General features: G+C 36.8%; 1 protein-coding gene across 1 annotated transcript in view; it reads right to left on the reverse strand.

Annotated features, from left to right (window-relative positions):
* The window catches only part of LOC107084365 (insulin-like growth factor 2 mRNA-binding protein 3), a 27,604-nt gene extending 20,732 nt beyond the window's left edge, over positions 1-6,872 (reverse strand). The window contains 3 exon segments of the mRNA XM_015374166.1: positions 314-368; positions 5,272-5,332; positions 6,149-6,872. Coding sequence (XP_015229652.1) covers positions 314-368; positions 5,272-5,332; positions 6,149-6,323 — 291 coding nt within the window. The 5' untranslated portion in view covers positions 6,324-6,872.
* Positions 6,873-25,545: the final 18,673 nt, after the last annotated feature.

Here is a 25,545-nt window from a genome sequence, read left to right on the forward strand (position 1 = left end):
GAAACAAAAGCCAATACTAAAATGCCTTAAGCTGGTATAATTTCAAACTTCCATAACTTATCCTCAGCAACAAAATCCCATTTAAAAAGTAACATCAATCTCTTGAGGTCCTCACAGTTTTTTGTCCACAAACATTTGTTACATAAACCTAAATCTCACTATTGGTACCAATTCAAGCTCAAGCCCGGTCAAATAATCAAATTCATGCTTAATTTCAAACCAAAAGCAAGGTGACTCCAGAGGCCACTAAACGAGAGCCCAGTTGAGAAGCATGGTTGTGCCACACCCTGGAAGGAGTTAGCAGCCTGTTCACACTCACCTCCCACTGCATATGAGGCGGGATGTTCCTGATCTGCAGCTTACAGCTCCTGGACAACAAGAGGGTGGGGGATGGATGAAGAACAAAGGGGGAGGGGGGGAGAAAATAGTTAATGACTTAATGTCAATAAAGGCATGAAGCTACAAGTGAAAATACAAATTTCTTTCAAATTCTGGTGTGTTCAACTTGCAAAAAAAAAATAGAGCTAGAAAATTCAGAACTTCAAAAAGTTGGGAAACATGCACAATATAAGCCACACATTATGGGTTATGATAGATTTACATTTAAAATATGCAGCCTTCCCTTCAAACTCTGCTGTAATGGTGTCCTTGCGTTCTTTCATGTTGAAAAAAAGCCAGTTGAGTTAAAAGCTTTACTCTCAATCCATACATTTAAAGTACTGTGCTTGCTCTGTGGAACTGTGTGATATGTTCGGACCCTCGGCGAGGGGAGGGACTACGGGGATGCAAATGTTCTCAGAAACTAACAGGAATCTGGCCTAAGACAAGTCAAAATCATGTATTTGTTAACACAGACTGCTCATACAGAAAGAGAGGAGACCAGCAATTACAATGGTGCTGCTGTGCTCCGTCACCAGAAACACAACAAGGACAGAAATACCCAATTCATTCCTTTTAGCATTAAGGAACCCCCCCCCCCCCTTGTTTCATTAACCCAATATAATCATGCAGAGCCGCTATGTGTTGCTTTCCAGGCAGACAGTGGAAGTTCAGAATCAGTGTTAAAGACTTTCACAACTGCTAGTGTGCTACATTTAAAAAGGTACAGTTTATTTCAAAGTCCACACACACCTACCTGCAGGAAAAGACGCAACTATAGGGGTTGGAATATGATTACAGACACCAAGGCTTTACCTTTAACCCAAACTAGCTTTAAGATCCATTTTACACTCACACCAAGTGATTTATGTATGGTTTGTACATCTAATGTAAAAAGAAAGGTGTGCTCTGACCTTTTTTTGAGTACAGAAAAATCTTTCAAGGTGCCCTGAACAAACACATCTCCCCAATTAAATATATACATCATAAAACTTGTAAATTTGATCATCTCAATTACACGAAAGTCAAACTGTTGTGCGCAGACATTTTTGGGGCAAAAATAATGACCACAGTTCATGAAATTCTCTTGTTACATGCCACCCCAATCAAGCAAACTGGTTCAATTTGACAAGATTAAACAAATGGAAAGTACCCCTTTCCCAAAGGCCAAATTGTAAAGAAAATTCCAAAATAACTCAACAGGAATTTCAACCCTTTCCGCTCCGCAGTGCCATTCCTGGCTCATCTAGCGCCTTTCCTTTGCACGGTCCCAATGCTCCGCATTGCGGTGGGAGCGCCATGCAAGATGTGCAAACGCACAAAGTACTTCCAGTTGGATTAACCTATAGCTGTGCACACACACACACACACACACACACACATACATAAGAAGTCAGCCAGTGTACGTGTTGGGATTGGGCTGGTGGGGGTATACATTCCAAGCCAAAGCCTTTCATTTGGGGAGGGGTGCCTGTGTGGGGTGTGGTATGGCGGGGTGGGGAGGGTAGCCCTGTTTTAGGCAAAAGTAACAAGGGTCCTCTCTGCCCCATGGGGGTGGGGCCCTGTTGCCATGGACACCGACAAGTCCACTGACAGGAACATGTAGAGCAGGGTTAAAAGTGGGAGGGGAAGGGAAGGAGGCCCACGAGTGTGACTGGGGTTGGCTCGTCATGTGATGGCCAGGAGGAGCCGGACTCTTTATTTACTTTCAAAATGGACCAACGCTCTACACGTTAGCTGCCTCCCTAAGACCTATGGGCCCATATGGCAGCAAAGTGGGAGCATGGACACTCAATTATGCAGCCGCAGCCATTGAAGACACAAGACTTCTAAAGTAAAGGAAGCTTGCAGAGCACCTGTGTTTTCTTAATTTCTTAATGATGCAGCCATTAAAGCAATCAAGGTGGGACACTAGGTCTGTGCTTGGTGCCCGTTCACAGCAACCTACTGTTGCAGAATCAGATTTAGGGTGGGTCTAATGGCAACCAATATCCCATGAAGACAAAAAATAAAATACATTTCGCAAACATCTGCGAAATTTTGTCTTGATCCAACTGAAACAGAGCGATGTGCTTTTATCTCCCGCTTTAAGAGCTTCTGCCAACAAAAGGCATAAAACAAGGTCACCAATAGATCTGGCAGCCAAAAGCCTAAATTGTTTTTTTTTTTTCCTCCTGCATAGGTGGGCCCCATAGTGACCCTGTAACCCAGTAGTTTTCAACTAGGAAAAAATTCTACAAACACCCTGACAAGATTAGACACATGAAACACACAATTTAAATATAAAAATGCTAAATTACCAAAAATGTACAGAAAAAAAAAAGTTTACTACACAGAAACACCCTTAAAAAAAATTATAGCCCTTTTATCGCTCTTTTGCAACACACGGCCCCCCCTCCTTTAGCCATACCATTTTTTCCCTCCACTGTGAGCATGACACATGAACACGTGATGTGTTTGCTTTTCTATCACACGAAGGAACAACAGAGTTTTCTGAAAAGGGCCGTCAGTTTAAACTACCAAGTTTATTTTAGTCATACAGCTCAATTACAACAGAAGGAATTGGCTCAAAAATGCAGTTTTGGACATTGTAAAGTAAATCCTCCACAAAACATTGAATTCTTTGTTCCATTCCAAAACTTTAAGAACTGGAGGAGTGGGTATCATTTTAAAGTACAACAACAAAAAATGACATTTCCTTCAGATGAAGGTTTAAAAATGTTTTTTTTTTCTCTAAAATAAACTTTTAAATAGCCTAAATGCTGGTTTTAAATCCAGATATTTTCCCCAAATTAGGCAAAAACGTTCTAACAGCAAATTTCACACACAGATTTTTTTCCTATTTATTTACTTTTCATCCGATGCAAAAGCATGCTCATCAGCGTGTCACTAAACACCAACCTATCTTTCTGAACCCCACAGATGTAGCAACACCACCTTGATCTGTGGTGTGGCACCTCCTCTTCCTGAGGAGTTCAAAGGTTAAGGCATGATGATTGGCCAAGCCTCCAAGCTGAAGTGTGCAGGCTGGAATGCAAAGAGGGGGGCCCCCATGGCACAAGTGTGTGCATGTGTGTGTAGCTTCTACTGAGCACTGTTCCCACCGAAGACAAGCAAAATCCTATATGGTGTATCGACAGACTGTTTTAACCCTCCTTCCTCCACACAGAAAGTAGACTTTAGTGCAGCCAGTCGGCACCACATTGCAAACTAAAAGACGGCAAGTCAGATTTAGCATCAAAATCCTAATCAATCCACCCTTTTTCTGACAGCAGGCCAAATAAAAAAAAAATGCAAGTTACCAAATAAACATAAATATACATTTAAAGCTCAGAAATTTAGCTTTTTTGTGTTAAACACGCACATAAGCTGCAGAACTAACAAGGAGTAGCAACCAATGCTATTTACAGTCAAATGTCCACATCAGATCCTATAGTATGCTTTTTTTTAGCACAACACACACACTCAACTAAGGTTATTTTAATGTTATCTGTGCTTTATTTTCATGTTTTTAATATCAAAAGCAAAATGTTAGTCACATAAAATAAAACAGGCAAAGAAACTGAAGCTTTGATTTGAATCAGTTTTTCACTCGCCAGCTAAAGCCATGTGGTAGCTAGCTTAAACATTACTCAGGAGCTAAGCTAGGCTGGGGTTGGTTGCCTCAGAAGTATGCAAGAATTAAAAAAAATGCATGCCATAGATAGAAGGATCCAAGTTGTTTAATAAGCTATAATATATGGCAAACAGCTGTTACATTTTAATTTGGCTCCTAATGCATAGGATTATGAAAAAGATTTTTTTTTAAAATGTGACTCATTTTTTTATGCATTTTAAGTACAAAAAGTGTAAGCAATTAAGAACTTGTAAAACATGTTGCTACCTTTATTTTGAAGTCTCTTTCTACCCCCCACCCTGCAAACCTTAGGTGAGTGTAAAATTGATGGGAAATTTGTTCAAACTGAAAGCATCTTTAATATATGCATTATTAGTAAACATTTAAATTTAATAAAGGAGGGTTATTTAATAATATAACGTAAAGATATGCCTGTTTACATTAAAAAATAGATAAAAATACCATCTTCTTAAACCAACACCTTATAATGAGCTTTTTGGTCACACAATAAATATAGCCTCATGCAAACGAATATTTACTTTTAAATTCAAACTTAATCAATTTCTAAATATATAATTAGGTTAAACTGGATAAAATTTGGTTAAAATATCACGTCACCAGTTAAAAAGGGAGCACACCCTTTAAAAGAAAAAAAAAATGTAATTTTATCCCAAAAAATAAAAACACGCAACCGCCAAGCGTGGAAAATAGGTCTTTTTCACGACCTGAGAGGCAAAACTCGTGTTTTTTTTAGGAGACTCTTATGCAAAAAAAGCAGCACAATGTGCTGAGGAAGGGCGGAAGCGTGGGGCAGGCAGGCAAAAATGACGGGCTGGACGGCTCCACAAGGGCCCGTCCGCCTCAAATTCAGCCTGCTTCTACCCTCAGAGCACATTTCGAGGGTTAACCAGCTCCTCTGAGCTTTCAACGGACACATTACGCACAGTGTGCGTTGTTTAAGAAAACAAATATGGTGGAAGTGCTAAATGAATCCAAATTCAGGGCGAGTTTAAGGGCTGTGCGCAAACATAGCGAAAGAATGGAGAACATTACACAACCAAACACTTCTTTCATTTAATCCCAGGAAATTAAGAGCAAAAAAAAAAAATAAATTTAAAAAACACCTATAAAATAATCGTATTAAAAACTCTCAAAAGCTTTTAATACATAATTAAATAAAATTAAAAATCCTGCATCATTGAAAAAAAAAAAATGGCTGCTTTTATGTGCAGAAAGTTAGTCTTTCTCCTTAGACTACTTAACAAAACCTGACCTACCTTTGACGTTTAGGGACAGAGTGCTCCACTTCCAGAACTTGCCCATGAAGTTCAACTTTACCTAAAGAAATAAAATTAAAATATAAATGGCCACTTTATTTACAAACGCCACATGATCCCCATTCAACTTAGACCTCAAATTAAAAAAGGAGAGTTTTTTTCCATCTTCTACTCCTTTTCTTTCACACAGCACTTAAACATTGTGTTAAATATTTTACTATAAAATTAAAGCAGTAGTAGAGGGAATACTATGTGATAATTTTAAATGAATGTTAACTATGACGCGAGGGAAATGTACAAAAAAAAAAAACTGTGGCTCAGTAAGTTGCATGGCCTACATTTGCGCTAACAATTAAACCACCTGGTGTGTCAGCATGCATGGGCGATGTAGCTTCACACTTAGGCCTACACTTAGAAAATCTGACAAATAAAGGTAGTTTAACTTTAAACTGAACGTTAGATAGGGAAACATAAGAGAAAAAAAGCGTAAAACAGGCTGATTTCCACGTTCAGTCCACGGCGTCCACAGCCTCGCTGGCTGTGAGCGGCGTTAAGCCTGGATTTCCTCCTGATTTTGTTTACTCTAACATTTTATCAATGGAAATAACAGAGATTTCACTCAAGCATGTGGGGGTTGAAGTCATTTATCTGAACCCAGAGAGTCAAAAGGCCATGCAAAGGTTGTGTGTATATGCAAGTGTGTATATATACCGTGTGTGTGTGTGTGAGAAAGAAACAATTGGATACACCCCCACCCTCCAGGACTATACATGAGTTTCTAACAGCTATCTCTTAAAATATGCACACATGTATCGAGCCAGTTTTTTTCTATATTTTTATTTTATTTTAAATATAGAGAGAAAAAAATAAAACTCACCTGAAAGAACATCGATAGCTCTCATAGCCGCTTTCTCGTCCGGGCAATCCACAAACGCATAGCCAGTTTTGACAAGAAATGAGCCACTGTGCGGAATCTTCCACTGCTTGAAGATACTTTCCAAGTCCTCCTCGCTCGCCTCTGCGCTCACGTTGCCGATGTAAAGCTTATTCATGTTCCACGCCGAAACGGGACAATCTTTACGCAGGAGAAGAGAAGAGACAGTTGTTCGCTCTCTCTCGCGGATGTGCGCTCGAATAGGCTTGTTTTGCTTTCTGTTTTTTTTTTTTTTTTATTCCCTAGCCCTTTTACTACTACTACACGGAGCGGCTGTGGCGTGCTTCCCGGTCGGTTTCGAGCCACAGATAGATTTAAACTGGCAACCCCCCCTCCTCTCCACAGTGCGTTTTGCGCTCCCTCGCCCCCCTCTGTCACTGTCGCGCAATATATAAACGCTCAATTATTAATCTCTCTTTCCAAAACGATGGCGGTGAGGAAAAAAAAAAAAAGGAGGAGAAACTACTTTTGTGTCTTCCTCCAAAAAAAAAAAAACCTTTTGGCAAAGATAGAGAGAATGTAACACACAGTAAGGCTGGCTGGCGCCCGCCTCTGAGTCTACAGCCTAGAATAAGAAGAAAGGGCAGGAGGAGTTGAAAAAAAAAAGATCCTCTGCTATTCCGGCTTTTTTTTTTTTTTTTTTTCTGAATGAGCCACGTGTTCAAACTACAAATCAGCCCACACGTGAGGAATCCCAATTGCTCAATTAAGTGTTTGGGGGGGGGGAATTGCACGGGTATCTGGGGTGGAGACGGCAGCGAATTGGGAGTGAAGAGGAAAGAAGGAGGGGAAGAGTGGATTGGTGTTGGAAGAGAGAGAGGGAGATAGAAAAAAAAGCATTTAGAATTATGTGCGTAAAGGTTTTCCGTGTCTTTACTAGAAGCACATTCGTGGTGTCTTTCTCTGCAAAGCCTTGCTCCTGATTGGTCGGTTGGAACAAACCCACGCCCTTAGCCAGGAGACGCTGATATTGCGGGTGGCTTGTGCGCATAAGTGCGCTCAAGTGATGTCACAGTTGAAAGAGCACTGTAAAAGGGTTTGGGGTCAATATGTGATTTTTTTTTTTTTTACACTATATGTTATTCAGCTATGCATCTGCAATAGTTGATTTTAGGGATCTTGCCTGCATGGGAGGACCCTTGGCCCTTATGCAATGCGAGAATGACACGTCTACTACTACCCACATGGCGGCATCCATCTTCTCCAGCCTAGCGTGGAGTCATGCCCTCTTTGATCCACAACTCAAAGTCCAGCAGCAGGCCCCATTTACTCGTGATCACAGAAACGTATGCATTGAGCGGGGGTCTTTGTTGTTTGTTCAAATTGCAAAGGATGTTTGGCGTAAGCGCCACGACGTGTGGAGAGAGGACGCATGATAAATCCAATCTGCCTGGATTTAAAATCACTGAATGAAAGGAGTGGTCTCCACTTTACTGTTCCCCTGGCGCCCCCTCTAACGCATATACAGTCACGTGTTGAATATAGCCTATAACATATATGGTTTTACTGAAACAGCAGCCTTTAGTTGCATATGTTTGGGTTAGATAATAACAATGCATGTTACCAGGAAGCTTCCATACAAGGGCCAGGGGTCAAAATAGTGTGAAAGCAGATCTTTACAAGCTTTTCAACACAAAGGGTCATGCCTCTTATCAATGAATGCTCTCTGATCTTTTTGGGTGAGAGGATTAAAACCTGAAAACATTGTATATTAAGGCCGGATGTAGATTAATCCCTGAATTGAGTCCCATCCATTAAAAGCTGTAAATTATTATTTTTATTTTTTTTTTTATCTGATTGTTGTTTTTCATTTTTCTGTAAATAGTAATATTGTATGATTTAGTTATTTGGGGGTCATTCAGCAAATAAGGGTTAATAAGATGGAAATTATATGAAAACACATGAATACAGCACAAGTGAAATAAGTACAGTAATATAAAATGCCGTGAGGTATAAAGCTCCATTGTATTTAGATCCTCTCCCTTTCATCCGCAGGACAGTGATCCCTGTCATTTTGCAACCACACTAAATGCTACAGTCATAATTCTAAGATTTCTGCTTCTCTTAAAACAAATCTGATCAGTTAGAAATATACAGTTCCTTATAAACATCAAAAACTAACATAACTCCTCCTTCTCAAACATAAAATAACAGCAGAGGAATCCATGACTTCATTGTGCTTAATGATGCTAATTGTCATTCACATGAATTAAAAACTTTAAATTTAGGAGTTAACAAATTTTTTATTATTATATTTGTGCTCACATTATATGTGGCTGTTTTGGTTTGCATTTATCTTGGTTTCGAGGGTGACTCTTAACACCCATCTGAGGACAACAGATGAAAAATACCCCCTAATTTACTTCCTGTACATAAATAAAATGATTTACAAACATAAATTCTTATTTTTGGTAAGATTATAAATATAAAACCATTAGGTTAACAACATGATGCATTTGAGTATTAAACCTGAATTAGAAACATACCTGACTAAAGGGAATAATATAAAGATTACATTATCACCTAAAGTAGGCACAAGAACCTCAGATTGATACACAAATAAGAAATATCTATGGTGGGTTTTTGAAAAGTAGCAATGAAGGATAAAAAGTAGGTGGAAGGGGTGTGTGTGTGTGTGGGTGGGGGATTTGATAGTGCATACAAACAATTCTTATCAAATCCAGACATTGATCAAAGTAAGAAATGAATAGAATCAATCACCCTGCAATCAATTGAATCAACATTACAACTTTAACAAAGTTTAAAGCCTAGTTAGTTGTGCTGCACATACATTCTTTTCTTAATCCCTCCCCTCCCTGTCCCTTCCTCTATCTCCCCATCCATCCTTATATCCAGCTGACATGCAGGGTTAAGGTGAGCAAAACATTTATGGTAAAAAAGATACATTGTTTCTTTGGCAATTTAATCAAATGATTCAATTAAGAACATGAAAGCATAGAAACGCTCCAAAATTGATCATATATATGTAAGCATTAAGTTCCATAAATTATGTATAGTTGGGGCAATAAGTTCCACTCAGACTTTCAGATCCCCTTACTAGCCTTTTCAGAGCTTGAATATCAGGTCTTTGGACTCTCAAATACAGCATCCATCAGAATAATGCAAATTAGTTAGGATACTTCTACCAAAGTTGAAGTACATCAGTGGTCGCCCATGATAAGTGCTGTTTGAATAGTACTGGCACTAAGAAAGGAGGTAGGAAGAGGATGCATGATGTTTCCTATAGTCAGTTTGTTTAGCATAGGGACCTTCCGGTGTTCCTCTCCACTGCCTAGGAACCAATGGATGCCCAGAATCTTTTGCTTGATAGGACATATAAGCACAGCCCACCTGAAAGAGTTGAACAAAATCACATCATATCCTCATATGAACTGTGTATGATACATGAAAATGTACCAACCTTCAGATCTGATTGGGTTTATAATGGTGAGCGTTAGCTGTTTGCAACATTCATGTGACTTTTGTTCTTTTAATTTCTTTTCTGGAAGGCTGTAGTCTTAATTTGATTAGGATCACCCATGCTTGTTTCCACTACTTAATGACATCTGTAAGACTAAAGGCTGTGCGGATTCAGCACAGGAGTACGGAGTTTCTTACTGTTGATACAGTGGAAGGTGGAGAAGGGGAGCTAGCATCAGGAGCTACAGATGGTGATCCACTGTTGCTGTACTATAAACCTGATGTTCTCAAATTGTGGACCAAGAACCAGTCATAGTATCCAAAAGAAATTCTGGCATAAGGTAGACCAGAATGAAATGATTGTGGTTTAGAGCAGGCAAAGGATGATTTGTTCTCTACACAAAAAGAATTCAAGTAGACATGTAGAGATGAACATATTTGGAGAAAAAAAAATCACTGTACCAATTGTAGCATGGATAAAAGGAATCTTTTTCTGGGAATTATTCAAGTTTAAGAACCAGTTTTCTTTTGTTATATATTTAATTGTTAACTACTATTACTTACTACTAACTACTACTTAGTTAACTACTATTGGCAATACCATTGAATAATATATATTTTTTTTTTCACTGTATGTTATAAATCATAATGAGTGTTCACTACAAAGGTGTGGGAAATATTCAAACAAATAAGAATTGTAACAATTAACTTTTTTCTAGCACCCGTTGGGAAATTTTATTATCAATGCAGCCATATTGGATGTTGAGGTCAACATTTTTAATAATCATCGACTTTTCGAATCAAAGTTATAAAGTAAGGCAAGAAGTTTTGATAAATTTCCACTTTCAGCATCCTTAAACCACAATCTGAGATAGAGAAATATACAAATGTCTCCTTTTTTTGGCTCCATGTTAACTAAAAAGGATCTTGTGTTATGGTTTACAATTCGTCCATATAGTACCTTATGCTTACAGTATAGGAGGTAATGTCATGATCTTAGTGCTGATGACTGTCTTGATTGTTCATTCCATTCACCTGCCTAACTCGGCCCAGTTTCTCATTACCGCTCTTCTGTTTCACCTGCTCCTGTCTCTATTTAACATGCCTTCTTCCAGTCATTAGTGCTTATTATTCAAGCCCTTGGTGAGAGTTCTTTAGCATACCTGGGTGCTCTGATTGCCTCATCCAGGCCCATTCTACCTTGGGACCTCTGAGCCTCATTGTTCCCATTATTCTGTTTGCCTGGCCTGTCTTGAGATTCCTGCTGGATTCTGCCTTTTCTGAACCTGGAACTGCTTCTTGGCACCGACCTGGATTTCCCTTTGATACCTCTTCGGATCGCTGATCTTCAGGCTTGGACTCCTGTGAACCTCCTTGAAACCTTCGCGCTCTGGATTGTCCTGCCTTCCTCCGTATGCTTGAATCTGATCTCCTGCAAGTTCTGCAGTCTTCAAGGCTTCAGCATCTGGGACTTTCTTGGCAGAGTTCATCACATCTTGTCAGTGGCTGTCTGGCTGGTATCCACCTCTTCCTCTGGGATTGAACTGAACCTTAAGACCAAGTTACTGACTCACACATTCGTAATCATCCTCCGCCAGATTAACGCAGTCACTAACCTGTGTTGTCTTCCTGCAGTTTCCTGCCTTAGATGCCCTAGCTGTGAACTGCCAATCCGTTGTTTTTAAATAAACACTTTTTGAGACATCAAACTGTCTGTCTGTCTTCAATACTGGTTCCTCTGTTCTGAGCCTGCACAGGTAACTGTTGTAAAGTGTTGAAGATCACCAAAGCATATAGCCTATTGTCTTGTTCCAACAAAATATTACATTACAATTTTTTTTTCAAATGGTTCATCAGTTCTTCTCCCATTATTAAAGTTAAAGAGACATGTAAATTTTTACTGAAAAATTTATTTCACCCTTTACGAACAAAACCTCATTTGATGAGCAGACTGACAATAATAGTTCAGTGCTGGTGGATCTTAAAGCCTGTAGCCTATTTTCCTTGATTTACTTCGGGTCTGAAGTTCCCGTGCTGTTCTGCGGATATGACGTCAAGCACGTCCATGTTAAATGGGTCCGACCTAGCAAACAATCAGTTTATAGTGTTATATTCAAGATGGATTCTGTGGATACTCAGATTAAACCAGCATCCACCTCAACTCAAACACCAATGGCAACGCTAGGTAAAATGAAAAAAAAAAAGTAGAAAAAGAAAAACATATCAAGAACAAGTGTGAGGTACGAGAACAAGCAGAAGTGTGCTTTTCTGTGTTTTGGCCACAGGTGGCAGTATTATTAGAAAAATCCACAATCTTTAACTGAACCACCATTATCAAAATGCACTCTTGCGATATTGAAATATCTGATTGCAACTCGCCAACACTTTGCTTGCTCCTTTAGCTATTTGACATCATCCTGATCTCTACATCTCTGTGAATTAGCTTTAGCATCTCTGCCAATGCAATGCATGCAAAGACTGAATGAAAGGAACAAAATACAGCCTTCCAAATGTGGTATATAGGGACACATCCCACACTGTGATCATTGTTTTCAGACTAGTTTAAATAACACATCACATTGCCACATAGAAAACTTTCATAGTTTCTCTGATGTTTTAGGTAAAGTCATTTCTAAATCTGATGTATTTTTCACTCAGGGTAAATGAAGATAATTAATTGCAGGACAAAATCTTTAAAACCATTAAATCTATTTTCCTTTGCAAACGCTATGTGAATAGGGCATCAAGATTTCATCTAGCCCAGGGACCCACATCTTTCTAAATGCAGACCTGATTACATTTTAGAGTCATTTTAACTGTGATAGTTTATGTTTTGCAACAATAACTTCAGTTTGCTATTTTGTGCAGGCTGCAAGCTGGTAAGATTATCTGATTAAAGCGATATTGTATACGAACCCAACAAACTGCATCCACAGTTGTGATAAGGTAATTAAAAAATGAGATGTCATGATCACATTAAGTTTCATACATACAGGGAGAGAAAGTGACATTCCACGGCTATTTATACTATAAAAATATAATTTCGCATTAGTGAAAATTATAACATTGACAAAAGTTCTTTACTGCTAAAGCAATGCACTGTATTTCTCTGTTAGTTGTCATTTTAAAGTAAAAAAACCATATACTCCCGGGTTCTATGATGCATTTCTGCAACTTCTTACTTCAGCTTCACAATGCATGCTGGGAAAATTATATAATACTGTAAAATGAAGTTATAATAACTTCACTGATGAGAAAAACAAACAAACAAAACAAATAGGCTGTCATCTTAAATGCAATAGGCAACCTTTCTTTACTTAAAATAAGTTATTTCCTTTTTTAAGCTAAAGGTTGAGATATCTATTTTGCACAAGGCTGTAGAACAGAACTGCAACGCAACTCACAGTGTCCATTTATGGTAGTCCAACACTATTTAATTTAAAGGTAAGGCTGTTGTTTGACTTATTATAGGAACAATTTTACCAAACTCTAAAGATGCTCTACTGAGGGCCAGAATTAGGATGATTAATGTGTTCTGGTGCCCCACCCACACATTCAGCTTTTTAGAACGCAGCTTACAATACATTGATAGACAACTACATAAAAAAAAATGAAACATTTATTCATTAAATCAAAAGTTTTAAAGACTTTAAAGACTGAACTAGATTTTTCAAAACAAACTTTGCATTAGTCTTTCCTAAAAAAAAAACAAAAAAAAAAAAAACATATTTTTCAAAAGAAAAAAACAAACATGGTATTAGGAATATGCTGGGTCTGGGAGAGGCGATGTCTCACCGGCAGTGAAACAAACCAAAACCATGGAAAGAGGAACTTAAAGCATGTGGTTGCTACTTTGCTATGCTTGAAGCAGCCCTTTAAAATTGTTGTGTATTGGTTATAATCCTAGATCCCAGAAAACTGACACACCTTGTTTTATATCCCCTTTAGGATTTTCTTTGAAAATGTGTAAAACACTGTTTGCAAAACATCTATTCCTTGATAAATGAATTATATGAAAATAGAAAACTATTGTGGGTTCCTAAAAAAAACCTTTGTGTCCATCCTGTTAGTCAAACATTAATGCTACAACATATCAATAAAAGAGCTAATGTATAATTTGTGTCAGCAACTTATAGTTTAACAATAAATGATCAATAATCCATCATAAGATGCCAGTTTTTTGTGATGCTAAAAATGAAATCATGATAAATAATTTCGCAAAACTTTTCCCAGCTTTAAATCAACATATATCCTTTTTTATTTTAACTGGGGAAAAAAAACAATTCTGTTTGGAGAAGAAATGTACACAGAAAACAGACTAAAAGTTGCACTGATCTGGTTACAATAACCTGCACATCTTAGCTGTACATCTTGGATCTGTACATTTGATCAAAAGGTTATTGTACAAATATATTAATCTGGTAAGGCTGTAAATCTATGCACATTTAACAATGATAGAAACAGACCAAAAGACTTGCGGCTACCCTGATGAATCTTCAGAAATTCCTGAAAATCACTTTTTTTTTCTAGATCTGACAAAAAGTGTTTCTGAACTAAGCAGTATGGCTTTGGAAATAGAGGTATTTCTTGCAAAGAAAACAACAAAACCTGCCAACAATCCAAACACTTTTGGGACAATGAATCATAGTTTGGTGCAAGTAACCTTGTGAGCCATAACTCTTGAGAAGAAGCTTACAATACATTACCAAAAAAAAGCACCACATCCACATGCTGGGGAAGCATGGTCATAGCAAAATCATGATCTAAGATTACCTTTCATCAGGCAGAACTAGGTTTAGCTAAAATTATGGAGGAACCAATATGTTTAACCAAAAACCTTTAGATACCATCGAAAAAACTAAAGATTAAATAATCTATTTTTTGCCAGGTTTGATGCAAAGAAATGCATTCAGCTGCTTAAAACAAACTCTCACAATTAGATTTTTGGCACTTTTGCAGAGTTGTGCCAGCAAAGATGCATCATTAAAATAAAATTAGTAAATACAACATTTAATCTTTAGTTTAAGAGTTTTACTGCTGTGAATTATCCATCTCACATATTTTTTTCCCGTGCAGGATATATTTTAAATTATAGTTATCAAGCTATTTATCCAAACTGATTCAAATATAAAACTTTGGGTTTGACTCCTGCGAGCCCCTGTACATCCCTGCCGTGTTTACCAAAGCAGAGCTCTTTGTGTTCACCCATAGAAGCAGGTGACAAAAGGGAAGTGTTGCTTCAGTGGGCCCTTCATCCACCGGCTCAGACCTTGGGGGCCATGTCTGTTTCGGTGGGTCCTCCTCCCACTCCTTCTCCCTGCTCCTTAGCAAACACCAGCCCTCGCCTTCCGATTGGCCAGACAGGCTGACCAATCAGCGTGCAGCGGAACCCCCTCTTACTACCGCTGTCGGCTCGGCCTCAGCCGCGCTCCCTGATTGGCTCCCTGGCTTCAACTATTCTATATGAATCAGCGCGCGCGCCAACCGTGCGTCTCTGCCCGTGTTTCCTCCGCTTTTCTTCGTCTCAAACCATAAAGATGTAACGAAACACGTCAGATCTAAGGCGCTTTTTCTAACGGTTCTCAAAGATTTGAGGAAGTCCCCGCCACCCTTTAGATTCACTGGGTCTGCTTTCATAAAAATGCCCATTTAGACAAAAAACAATAAAAACAAACAATTTAAATCCCCTCTAATGTTTTGATTCCAATATATACATAAGGCTGAGTTTCACCTATTAAGTTTTTTTTATATTTCCAAGTTATTTTTTTACTTGGAATTTGATCCTCTCTGTGTATTTAAACGATTTAAGCGACTTTTGAGCAAAAAAAGGTAAATACAATTTTTCCTTACGCGCCAAGGTGTTTCCCTATGAATATTCCCCTCCTTATCCAAAACAATGAAGCCGACAAAGAGGTGCTCCGCCGTTTGGAAAGTGTCAGATTGTGCTTTCTGTGCAGCTCCAGGACGTATGGAGATGGCAGCCATTTGCGCTCTCTCTCCTTGCCCTGTCGGTTTAAATGAACTGATGCATGGCTGCAGCCCCTCTCAGACTGAAGGCGTATGTGCATGTGTCTCTCTCTGTGTGTGTGTGTGTGTGTGTGTGTGCAAACTCTGCAGGAGGAGTAGTGAATGTTTCACCGAGGAATGTACAGAAAACGTAACCCCGCCTTCCTCCATGTCTCCTGCTGCCAAGTTTCAGGGCATATTCCATAGGGGGTGCAAACTAACATAAAGTTTCAGAGCAAAGCTGCATCCTATGTGGGAAGACCTGAGCGCCTGGTGTAGATTAGACAAAGAAATCAAGCCTTTTATGCATTTTTTTTTCTTTTTGCGTGTGTGTGTGGGATATTTCTAGAAGAGGAAAGGGGAGGAGGATTGTTTAAGTAAAACGCAGCTTATAGCCCAACTTGGAGCCGTTATTGGCCCCTCTCCAAGATGTAGTCTGCGTCTCCAAAGCGCAACCCCATCCCCAATTAGGCTAAAGTGAATCCAGACCTTCTTTTCGCCGGTGAGACTTCTTTTTTAAATTATTGCATATTTTTCAAAAGTTAAAAATATTATTTCTTTTACTTACTTAACACCATTTAAACTCAACAACTGACCGCTTCGGCCAGCCAGGAGGAGGGGGGGGGAGCGCCATGTTGGAGGAAAGCCTTGCACTGGCAAGAAATTAGTGCAAAAAGTCTTTGTGTCAATGTAGCGCCTGATTATGTGCAAACAGATTATTTCTGCTGCACTGAGAACTTCTGTAATACTTAAAGGGAGTTTAAAAAAACGATGTTTCCTGCTCAGATTCTGCTGAAGGATGATACCCTTCATCTCATCAGAAAATGGCGGGTGTTGCCCCTCCTTCATTAAAAAAACACACACACATATATATATATATATATATATATACATGGACATAAATAACTATCAACATAATTACATCCTTACATTGCAAGAAATTGCTTTGATTGTTTTTATGTTTTTGCAGAACTATTTTGTGTGAGTTTTTTAAGATATTCAGCCGAGTCAAAATGAACGTTTTGTTCTCTTCAACTCCCCTAAAATGCAAAATGCTGCATAAGTGTCACTTTTAATGAATATCAAGCAGGTTAAACAATTTTTTTACTTGAGATCCTGTTTAATTGTGTGAAAGAATAATGTTTGTTTTCTTTAAATCGACTCAAATGAGGCAAAAATAGCTAAGTTGCAGTATTTAGATAAAGAGGGCAACAAGTGTCTGTGTTTACCTATTTCTTAACTTCTAATTGATCAAATTATGAAATCAAATCCTGCACTTTTGCAATTTTTTTCTTTTATTTGGATACAATTCTAGCTTTAAACTTCATAAGATCAATGCATTTATAAAAAACTTTCAAGAAAGCAGTTTTTCAACATTTATTGTCCCAGTGATACTCCGCATGTTCCTGCTGCACCTAAAGTGTTTTCTCACACATTGCAGCCATACATTGGCATGCAGCTTTATGTTGAGACTTTCTTCTTGCAGATTGCTGCTTCATTTCATGTTTACTGTCTTCATTTTTTGTCTGGTTTTCTAAATTTGTTATCAATCATTTTAAACACCTTCAATATAATCAGTTTTAGCAATGTCATGCATGAAAGAAGGTGAAAAAAAAATACTTTATGTATTTTATTAAGTTGCTTAATATATATACCAAACAGAAAAAAATTGTAATTTACAAGGCTAAATTATTATTTTTTTTTATGTTTTTAATAATTTTTAGTTGTAAAGCAGTTATTAGTAGAATCTAAAGCGAAAATTTTTACAATAAAGAAATACAAAAACATATATTTAGGCTATTTTAACAAGTTTCTTTGGGATCAGATAGCCTTTATAGGTTACGATAATTGTATTTTTTTACTTTATGTTTATAAAACATACATATATTAGCTAATCTTAAAATTTAGAGTTAGGCTTCCTTAGGTTAATACAATTAATCTTACATTTTTTTTCAAAAAAAAGCAGCATTTAATTTATTTATTTATTTATTTTTACTTTGCATTTTTTGTTGTTAGAAGATAATCAGAAAAGCACACAGAATCAAATGTTTTCTGTTTCAACATAATCAAATCAGAGGGGATGCTTTAAGCCTTTATGTCTCATTTGTTGTAGTTTTAAACCATCATTTGATGTATTTTTAATGTCATCAAGCTGTTAGACAAAGTCCTACTAGTTAAAAAATTATGATCTGTTTGTTGGAGTACAAAAGTGATAACTTGAGTCTAAAATTTAAGATTGAATGACTGATTTGATTTGGAACAATTGATTTTATCTCCTTTATTACCTCTAAGTTATTTAGGTTGTTATGTTTCATCAACTCCCACATCAGATTTTCTCCCCCAGCAGTGTTAGTCCCCTCCCAGTGTTTACATTCCACTATAGTCTATAGGTGCACAACTAATGTCCCCAGACTAGCTGCAGTGAGCAAACATAAACGAAGAACATAAAGCGGATCATGAAACAACACATTTTTCCAGATTGTTTATGTGTTTTTTTTTATGTACACCTGCTCAGAAATTATTGTAAAGATGTCAGAATTGAAGTGAAGGAGCGGTAATGTTAGCATCTCTGTAAGAAAGCGAAGTGTAAGCAGCTGTAAAGACATAAATGTCCATGTAAAGACCAAATTCAAGCTTTATTGCAAAACACCAATCTGAACCTTGTGTCATTTCAACTAGCCATTACCTTGGGACCTTAGGTCTTATCTCTGAATGTATAACCCTGAGGGGCCCCTGAGACGTGTCAGCAGTGATTTCTGGCTCCATCTGAATGGAGCAAAGTCTACAGATAAAGAAACATGCATTATTTAAGGGTCTACCTGTCCAGTGTGTCCAATATTCTTTTCAATAAGTTAAAAGTTTCTCATTTAGAAAAGGATAAATGTTCCTAAAATTGATGTGATCAGGAAGGTTAATTGGTGACCTTAGAAATACTTTAGTTTATTGGAAGCCATGATGTTATTAATTCAACATAGAAGCTTGTTTTAAATACATAAAAGTTGAATTGATGCATTTGGGTCCTCTGACATAATGACACTATAATGCTCATCTTCCTGTATGTGCCTGAAAGCCTATAATAAAATGTTCAGCAAACTTCTTCTGTGTGTGATTTCATGGACTTTTTCTTACTTAAATGAAAGAAATACCTTATAATTGTGTTTATTAAACAAATCATCCAGTGCTGTGCCTTTTGTTACTGACAAATAACCCTGACAGCTTTTATTAAATCCGCTGGAAAAAAAGAATTTGCCATGATTATATTTGGGTTGTTTTTTTCTTTACAGAAACATCAAAGAATCAAGCTTATCACCTGAAATTGAATTTATCATTTGGACAGTATACAAGCAAGTTGCTTTAAAAGAAAAACTTTTCTTGCAGATTAAAAAAATAAAACAAATGTACAAACAATTAGAGATGAGGAACTGAAAAGAACTCATTTGCTGCTGCATTCCTTTTGTGATGTCACCACAGAGGTTCCTGGAGCATGTTTTAGGTTTAGAAGAGTTGATCATGAGAAACTCAGGTTTGACAACCAAATATTCAAAAAGAAATAGGAAAATCTCATCGTGTCATGGAGGTCTAGAGGTAACAGACATTACCTGAAACATATGCGGTTAAATTTGATAGAAAAGTCTAAAAAGCTTTACAGTTTTACCAGATTTTTGACTTGTTTCATAAATGGAAACCAATGGCTTTCAGAAAAGGTGATATTGTGGAAACAATTATTTGAGAACTTCTAAACGAAAAACAAAAACCAAGCTACTGATTGCAAACTCTTTATTATACAGCCCAGCAAACTGTAAAAATCAGAACAAACTAGCAGCGAGATAAATCTGTGGTTTTCACTGTTACCCAATGCAATTACCTGATATAGGCTGTTAAAAAAAAAAAACAAGAGTCCCAGTAAAGCAAAACAAGGTGAACATCAGAGGATGCTGCTCAGTAGTTGGCTGTCAAAAGAATTGGAAATGTCCTGATGTAACACTGCAAAATACAAATAAATGCTATTATCAGGCACTATTGAATGTATATCTGAAGCTAATAAAAGATGCATCAAAAGATGCTTGATAGTTAAAGAGTATCAGCATCTGTAGGGTGATTAAAAGCTGCATGAAAGGAAAGACAATAAGAGAAATGTTCCTTTTGGGGTTTAAAGCAGTAAACTGAATCAGATCTCACAAATCTGCTGGTCTAAATTCTGTAAAGGTACTGTTGTAAGAGTTTCTATGCCCCATTTATGGAGAAATCAGGGTAAAGAGCTTTTATTGATTGAAAACAGGACACTGTCAACATTTTTAGCTGTACATGAAAAGCTGAACAAGGATATCAGCATCCAGATAGATGGCTAAAGAAGCTCTGAAGTAGAAGCTTGATGGTCATGGATCTCCCTGAGCTGGTTGGCCCTGTTGATTCCAGGATATGAAATAACCTACTCCAATGTTTCCCTCTTCAGGCTCCAGCTTCTATTGTCTGTGGAAAATAAGAGAAAAGAGAACAAATATATTCTTTATGGTTTTGTGAATATTTAACCTCCAAAAGTTGATCAGTTTGACAGTTAATCATTTGACAGAAGATGCTTTGCTTTTTTGGATGTGGAATATGAGACGAGACTGACATCTAGTGGTGAATATGTATCATTACAGTTGAATTAAAAATGACATAACATACAAAGAACAAACAAATACACTGGTTTTCATTTCTTTCTTCTGTATTTTCTGATTTTTTTTTCTTCCTGAAACTGCAGCTCAAGCACTTTAAATTTGTTTTACTAACTCCCCAGCATTACAATGTACAGTGACTGTAAAAAAAACACACAAAAAAAAAAAACAAAATATCTAAACTAAATTAAAAAGATAAAATGCGGACCTTGATCCAGAGGACCTTTTTATAATGATATCTTGGTAGGAAAGCTTCCCCCCTTAAATAATTTGCAATGTGTTAAGTTTTAAATAAGCTGTTGTTCACCCTTCCCACATCTTGTGTTGTTTTAGGTTTAGGCTTACTGGGCTTATTTGTTAAAACATAGAAGAAACTTTAACTGGGCAGCAAAAAACTGAATAAATCCAAAAAGTTAAGGCACAAAATTCTGGTGAATTATTTCACCAAAAGCTGCTGATTAAACCCAACCTTTTTGGACCCGTGTACCCCTTTGGCCTTTTGTCTTACCATGAGTATCCCCCTCAGTGAAAAATATTGATGATTGTCCAAAAGTGGAACATGCAATAACTGGTATACAAATTAAAAAGTATTTTACTTAATCTTTTAACTTTAGCATTTAATTCTTGGGTATTTTGTTTTTTTCATCTCAAATAAAAAATAAAACATGTCACCTGGAAGTTAGTGAGGAATCAGAATAAATACAAAATAGATATTATATTATAACCCTGTATTTATAAAACTGGAGCTCCCTTATAATCACATTTAAATTCACTGAATTGGGAAAAAAATACAGAACAAAATTTATAGTCAGACTGAATTAGTTTTATTTTGTTATCATCAAGACCCCTGAGCTGCTTTGATGAGCTCCTATAGCTCTGTGGAAACCAGCTGATCCCAGGCTGTTCTCTACATCCAGTCTGTTCCTCTGCTTGGTTTGGATGTGTGTCAAAGCTGAAGGTAAACCCAAACATATAAGAAAAGCTTACTTTTTTGTTGAAAATAGCTTGTTTATTTTTTCAGTTGGGTCCTCACAACACAAAACAAATCCCAGCCCTATTTTATTCTACTACCCAAGTAATAAAATATTTCCGTGTACCCCTTGCAATGCACTCGCAGACCACTGAGGGTTGGGTGCCACCTGTTTGGAATCACTGCCCTACAGGGTTAGACAAAAGATAATTGGTAAAAACACCGGATGTTCAGAAAGTGCTCCAAACATATTAATGGAAAGTTGAGTGGAAGGACAAAATGTGGGTTGATGAGTCACTCTAGAACCAGCAAAAAGATTATTTAAAATCAGATTAGTGGTTCAAAGCCTTCCTGAATAAAGTTAATATAGACATTTAGTTGAAAACAAGCTCTCAGAGACAAGAGGCACAAACTCCAAGTTGCCTGTGAGAATTTTCTAGAGTCAGTGGATTTGAGGGGCATTGCCATTAATTAATGTGGGTGCTCTGTGCTTCTTTAAGACCAAAGTCATTGCAGCTCTACCTTCAATGAGCCTTGTGGAGATGCTGATTTTATTTTCCTAGCAGGGCTTGGCAAATGTCCACATCAACAGAAGTACCTACAGCTAGTTTAGTGACCATGGCATCCCTATCCTTCAGGAAAACAAGCTCGCCTGACCTAAATCCCATGGGTAGTCGATGAGATGTTATTAAAAATAAGATGAAAGACTCTGGTGCCAACAACTGGGATAACCTGTTTGTTAGAAGGAAAACAACCAAGGCTTCCAATACGCCTCAAGAGGGCCACAGGCGGATTGGCTCCAGGCCACAACACATTGGTGTGAGCTACAGTATGCAAAGAGAAAATTAATCTGCAGTAGCCTCACATCTCTTAAATAAAAAAAAAAATCAGCATTTTGTGATATTTTTGGTTATTAGCTGGAAGTCATAAATCTGTAGTAAATAAAAAAACAAACAAACAAACAAAAAAAAAAAAAACAGAAACCAAAAAAACTTACCCAGTGTGTGGAAGACTTTGCACTAGGATTGGCAAAGGCACATCTGGTAATAAGCTTGAAACAAATATACCTTAAAAAAAGATAAGCATAAATAAAATGCGTAACTACTTACCAATCTGTCACTGATTCCTCCTTTGTGTCACCTTTGCGAAAATGTCTAATGTAGCAACAATAAACAAGTTTCAACAAGAAACGCAGAGCAGCGAGGTCACATCACACATGATGTTTAAATGCATTAACTAGAATAACTAGAATAGGTCCCCAGGTAGCCTGGGGCCCAGAAAACATGGCTGCAGAGGGACTGTAATACAAGCTGTTTGCAAATGAACAGGTCCTTTACCTTCCTGTGAAAAAACAAAAACTACACGGTTTCTTTGCAAACAAAAAGCAAACATGGATGAGGGCAAGGCTTTGCTGTGATTGGTGGATAAGGTAGGTTGGGTCCGAGCGCGTCATGCTGGGCTGTGAATGGCTCCCTACATACCGTGTATGGCAAGCAATCACATAACAAAATCAAAATGCTGCTAATACTCTTAAATGCAAAGTAAAAAAAGAAAGAAAGAAGAGCAGTTCCTATTGTCAAAAAACACACAATAAACTGTAAATAAAATGTTATTAATAAAAAATTGTATATTTCTAGAATTAAACTGCTGAGATTGTAGAATATGAAAACATGTTAAAGAATCATTAACTCATCCATGTACTTGCTTAGAGACTGGTGCTTATCTCCAGAGCAGACAATTTATACTGTTATAGCCAGACTTTAGAAGTAGGGTTTTTATCTTTGCAGAAAGATAATTATTAGTTGAGCAATAACCTAAGTAAAAGCAAAGGTGGGTAGTTACATTTACTCAGTTACATTTAATTGGCCAACTTTAAAATAAAATGTACTTTTAGAAGCTGTATTACTCCACTCATATTGTTTTCATTATTTCTACTCAACTTTTCACAACATGAAGAACGAGCACTAAAATGCACCGGGCAAATAAAGTTAGTTTGACTCAAATGAGTTGTTTTTTGAACACCAGCTTTGTTTTCTTAATCTCACTTCTATCAGCTAAGCCTTCTTCTATAAGGAGGTCAAAACATCAAAACAGCTCAGGTGTCTTGATGAAAACAAAGTAAAATAAATTCAATCAGTCTAAAAGTTTTGCTCAATATATTCATAAAATTTAAATCTATATAAAAAACGATGAGTTACTCAGAGGGGCTCCCGTTTTATAAATACAGCTTTATAATATGATTTTGTTTGTATTCATTTTGATTCCCTACCAACTTCCAGGCAACATATGTTTTTTTATTATTATTATTTGAGATGAAAAGAATAAAATGCCTAATAATTAAATGCTAAAGTTAAAAGATTAAGTAAAATAGTTTTTAATTTATATATCAGTTCTTGTACTTTTCACTTTTGGACAATCATCAATACTTTTGACTGAGGGGGTTCTCATGGTAAACGGGTCAAATAAGGTTGGAAAACACTGCTGTAGGGTGTCACTGACAGCCAGCTGGACAACAGTTTTATCAGCAGCTTTTGGTGAAATAATTTGCCAGCATTTTGTGTCTTAACTTATTGGATTTATTTAGTTTTTCGCTGCTCGGTTAAATTTTCCTTTGTTTTAACAAATAAGCCCATTTAGCCTTAACCTAAAACAAACTGCTTCTTCATACCCTTAAATGTAAAGTAAATAAATAAAGAAAGAACAACAGTTTCTACTGCCCCAAAGAAAATGCTAATGTGCAGTAAATACAATTTTTATTCATAACAAATGATATATCTCTAGAATGAAACTGCAGAGATTATATAACATTGAAGACATGCTAAATAAATCATTAACTCATCCATATACTTGCTTATCTGTGGTGCTTATCTCCAGAGCAGGCAACTTATACTGTTATAGCCAGACTTTAGAAGTACAGTTTGTATCTTTGCTGAGAGATAATTCTTGGCCATGTAATATAAGCACAGCGATGATATAAGCAAAGGTGGGTATTTACATTTACTCAGTGACATTTCACTTTTTTAAAATTTACTTTAGAAGTAGTTTTACTCCATCATGAATTCTGCTTTTTCTTTAAGTATCGTTTTCATTAAGTATTTATATTCAACCTTTCACAGAATGAATAACAAGCACATTTGAAACTAAAATGCACCAGGAATAGAAATACAATTAGTTTGGCTCAAATGAGTTGTTTTTTGAACATCAGCTTTGTTGTCTTAATCTTACCTCTATCTAAGCCTCTGATATATGGAGGTCAAAGTTATATATAATAAAAAGTCAATACTGTTTCTAGAGGTAGTTTACCCTCCAACATACAAAGTTTCTTCTGCTTGAGTTTGTTAATGCTCAGTTAAATCAGTTTTATTTTATTTTCATCTTAGAACACCAGGGTTTTCATTGATTTATATTTTTGTCCTGGCTGAATATATCATTTTATGAAGTAAATCAGATGGTATAATTACTTATTCAGTGCTTGTGTAGCCTTGTTAGTATTTACTATTTTACTCTTATGTGGATTATTTCTAGGAAGGCTACTTATTACTTTTACTGAAGTCAAAATATGTTAATAAGTAATGCAACTCTGAGTTGAGTGCAATTTTTTGAGTACATTATAAGTGATGAAGCATAAGAAAATAGTTTTCAGAAGGTTTCAGAAAGTTTGCTGCTACGGATGTTCTGTTAAAGTAACTCGCAGTTATAATGGAAGCCCAAAATTAACCATTTCCTCCCACACAAAGCTGTGATACAACCACATTTTTTGGGGCACATTATAAGTAGAAAAAAGAGAATACTTTACATTTTCATTGGCTTATTTGAAACATACACTATCAGAGAGCTCCAATTTATACCTGAAAATTCAAGAATGAAGTCCCATAATGTCCAGCAGCCTCTTGGCATGCAGGCCATGTGACAGTGACAGGATTGTTAAAAGGATTTTTAGATGAAATCACAGTTATTGAAATCATGTCCAGTATAGACCTGTGACCAGTAAGAGCATAATTATAAAGAAGAAATTATAAAGAAAATAAAACAAGCTACAATCTCTTGTCTGGAGTTCAGGTCTATCATATTTAAGCTACCGTATATAAAAAAAGAAAGAAAAAAAAAACACACTTGTGGTCTGATAAATAAGAATCAAAGTTAAAAGTTAGAACGCCATCAAAAACCAACAAGGCTTTATGTAACTCTTCATCTAAAACTCTATCAGCAAATTGCTTTTGATTTGATTTCCTTTAGGTTTTACTGCTTATAACTGCGACCTGCAACCTTTAAAACCCAAAGAGTAA

The sequence above is a fragment of the Cyprinodon variegatus genome, unplaced genomic scaffold, assembly GCF_000732505.1.
Source record: "Cyprinodon variegatus isolate N-32 unplaced genomic scaffold, C_variegatus-1.0 Scaffold98, whole genome shotgun sequence".
In the NCBI taxonomy this organism is placed as follows: Eukaryota; Metazoa; Chordata; class Actinopteri; order Cyprinodontiformes; family Cyprinodontidae; genus Cyprinodon; species Cyprinodon variegatus.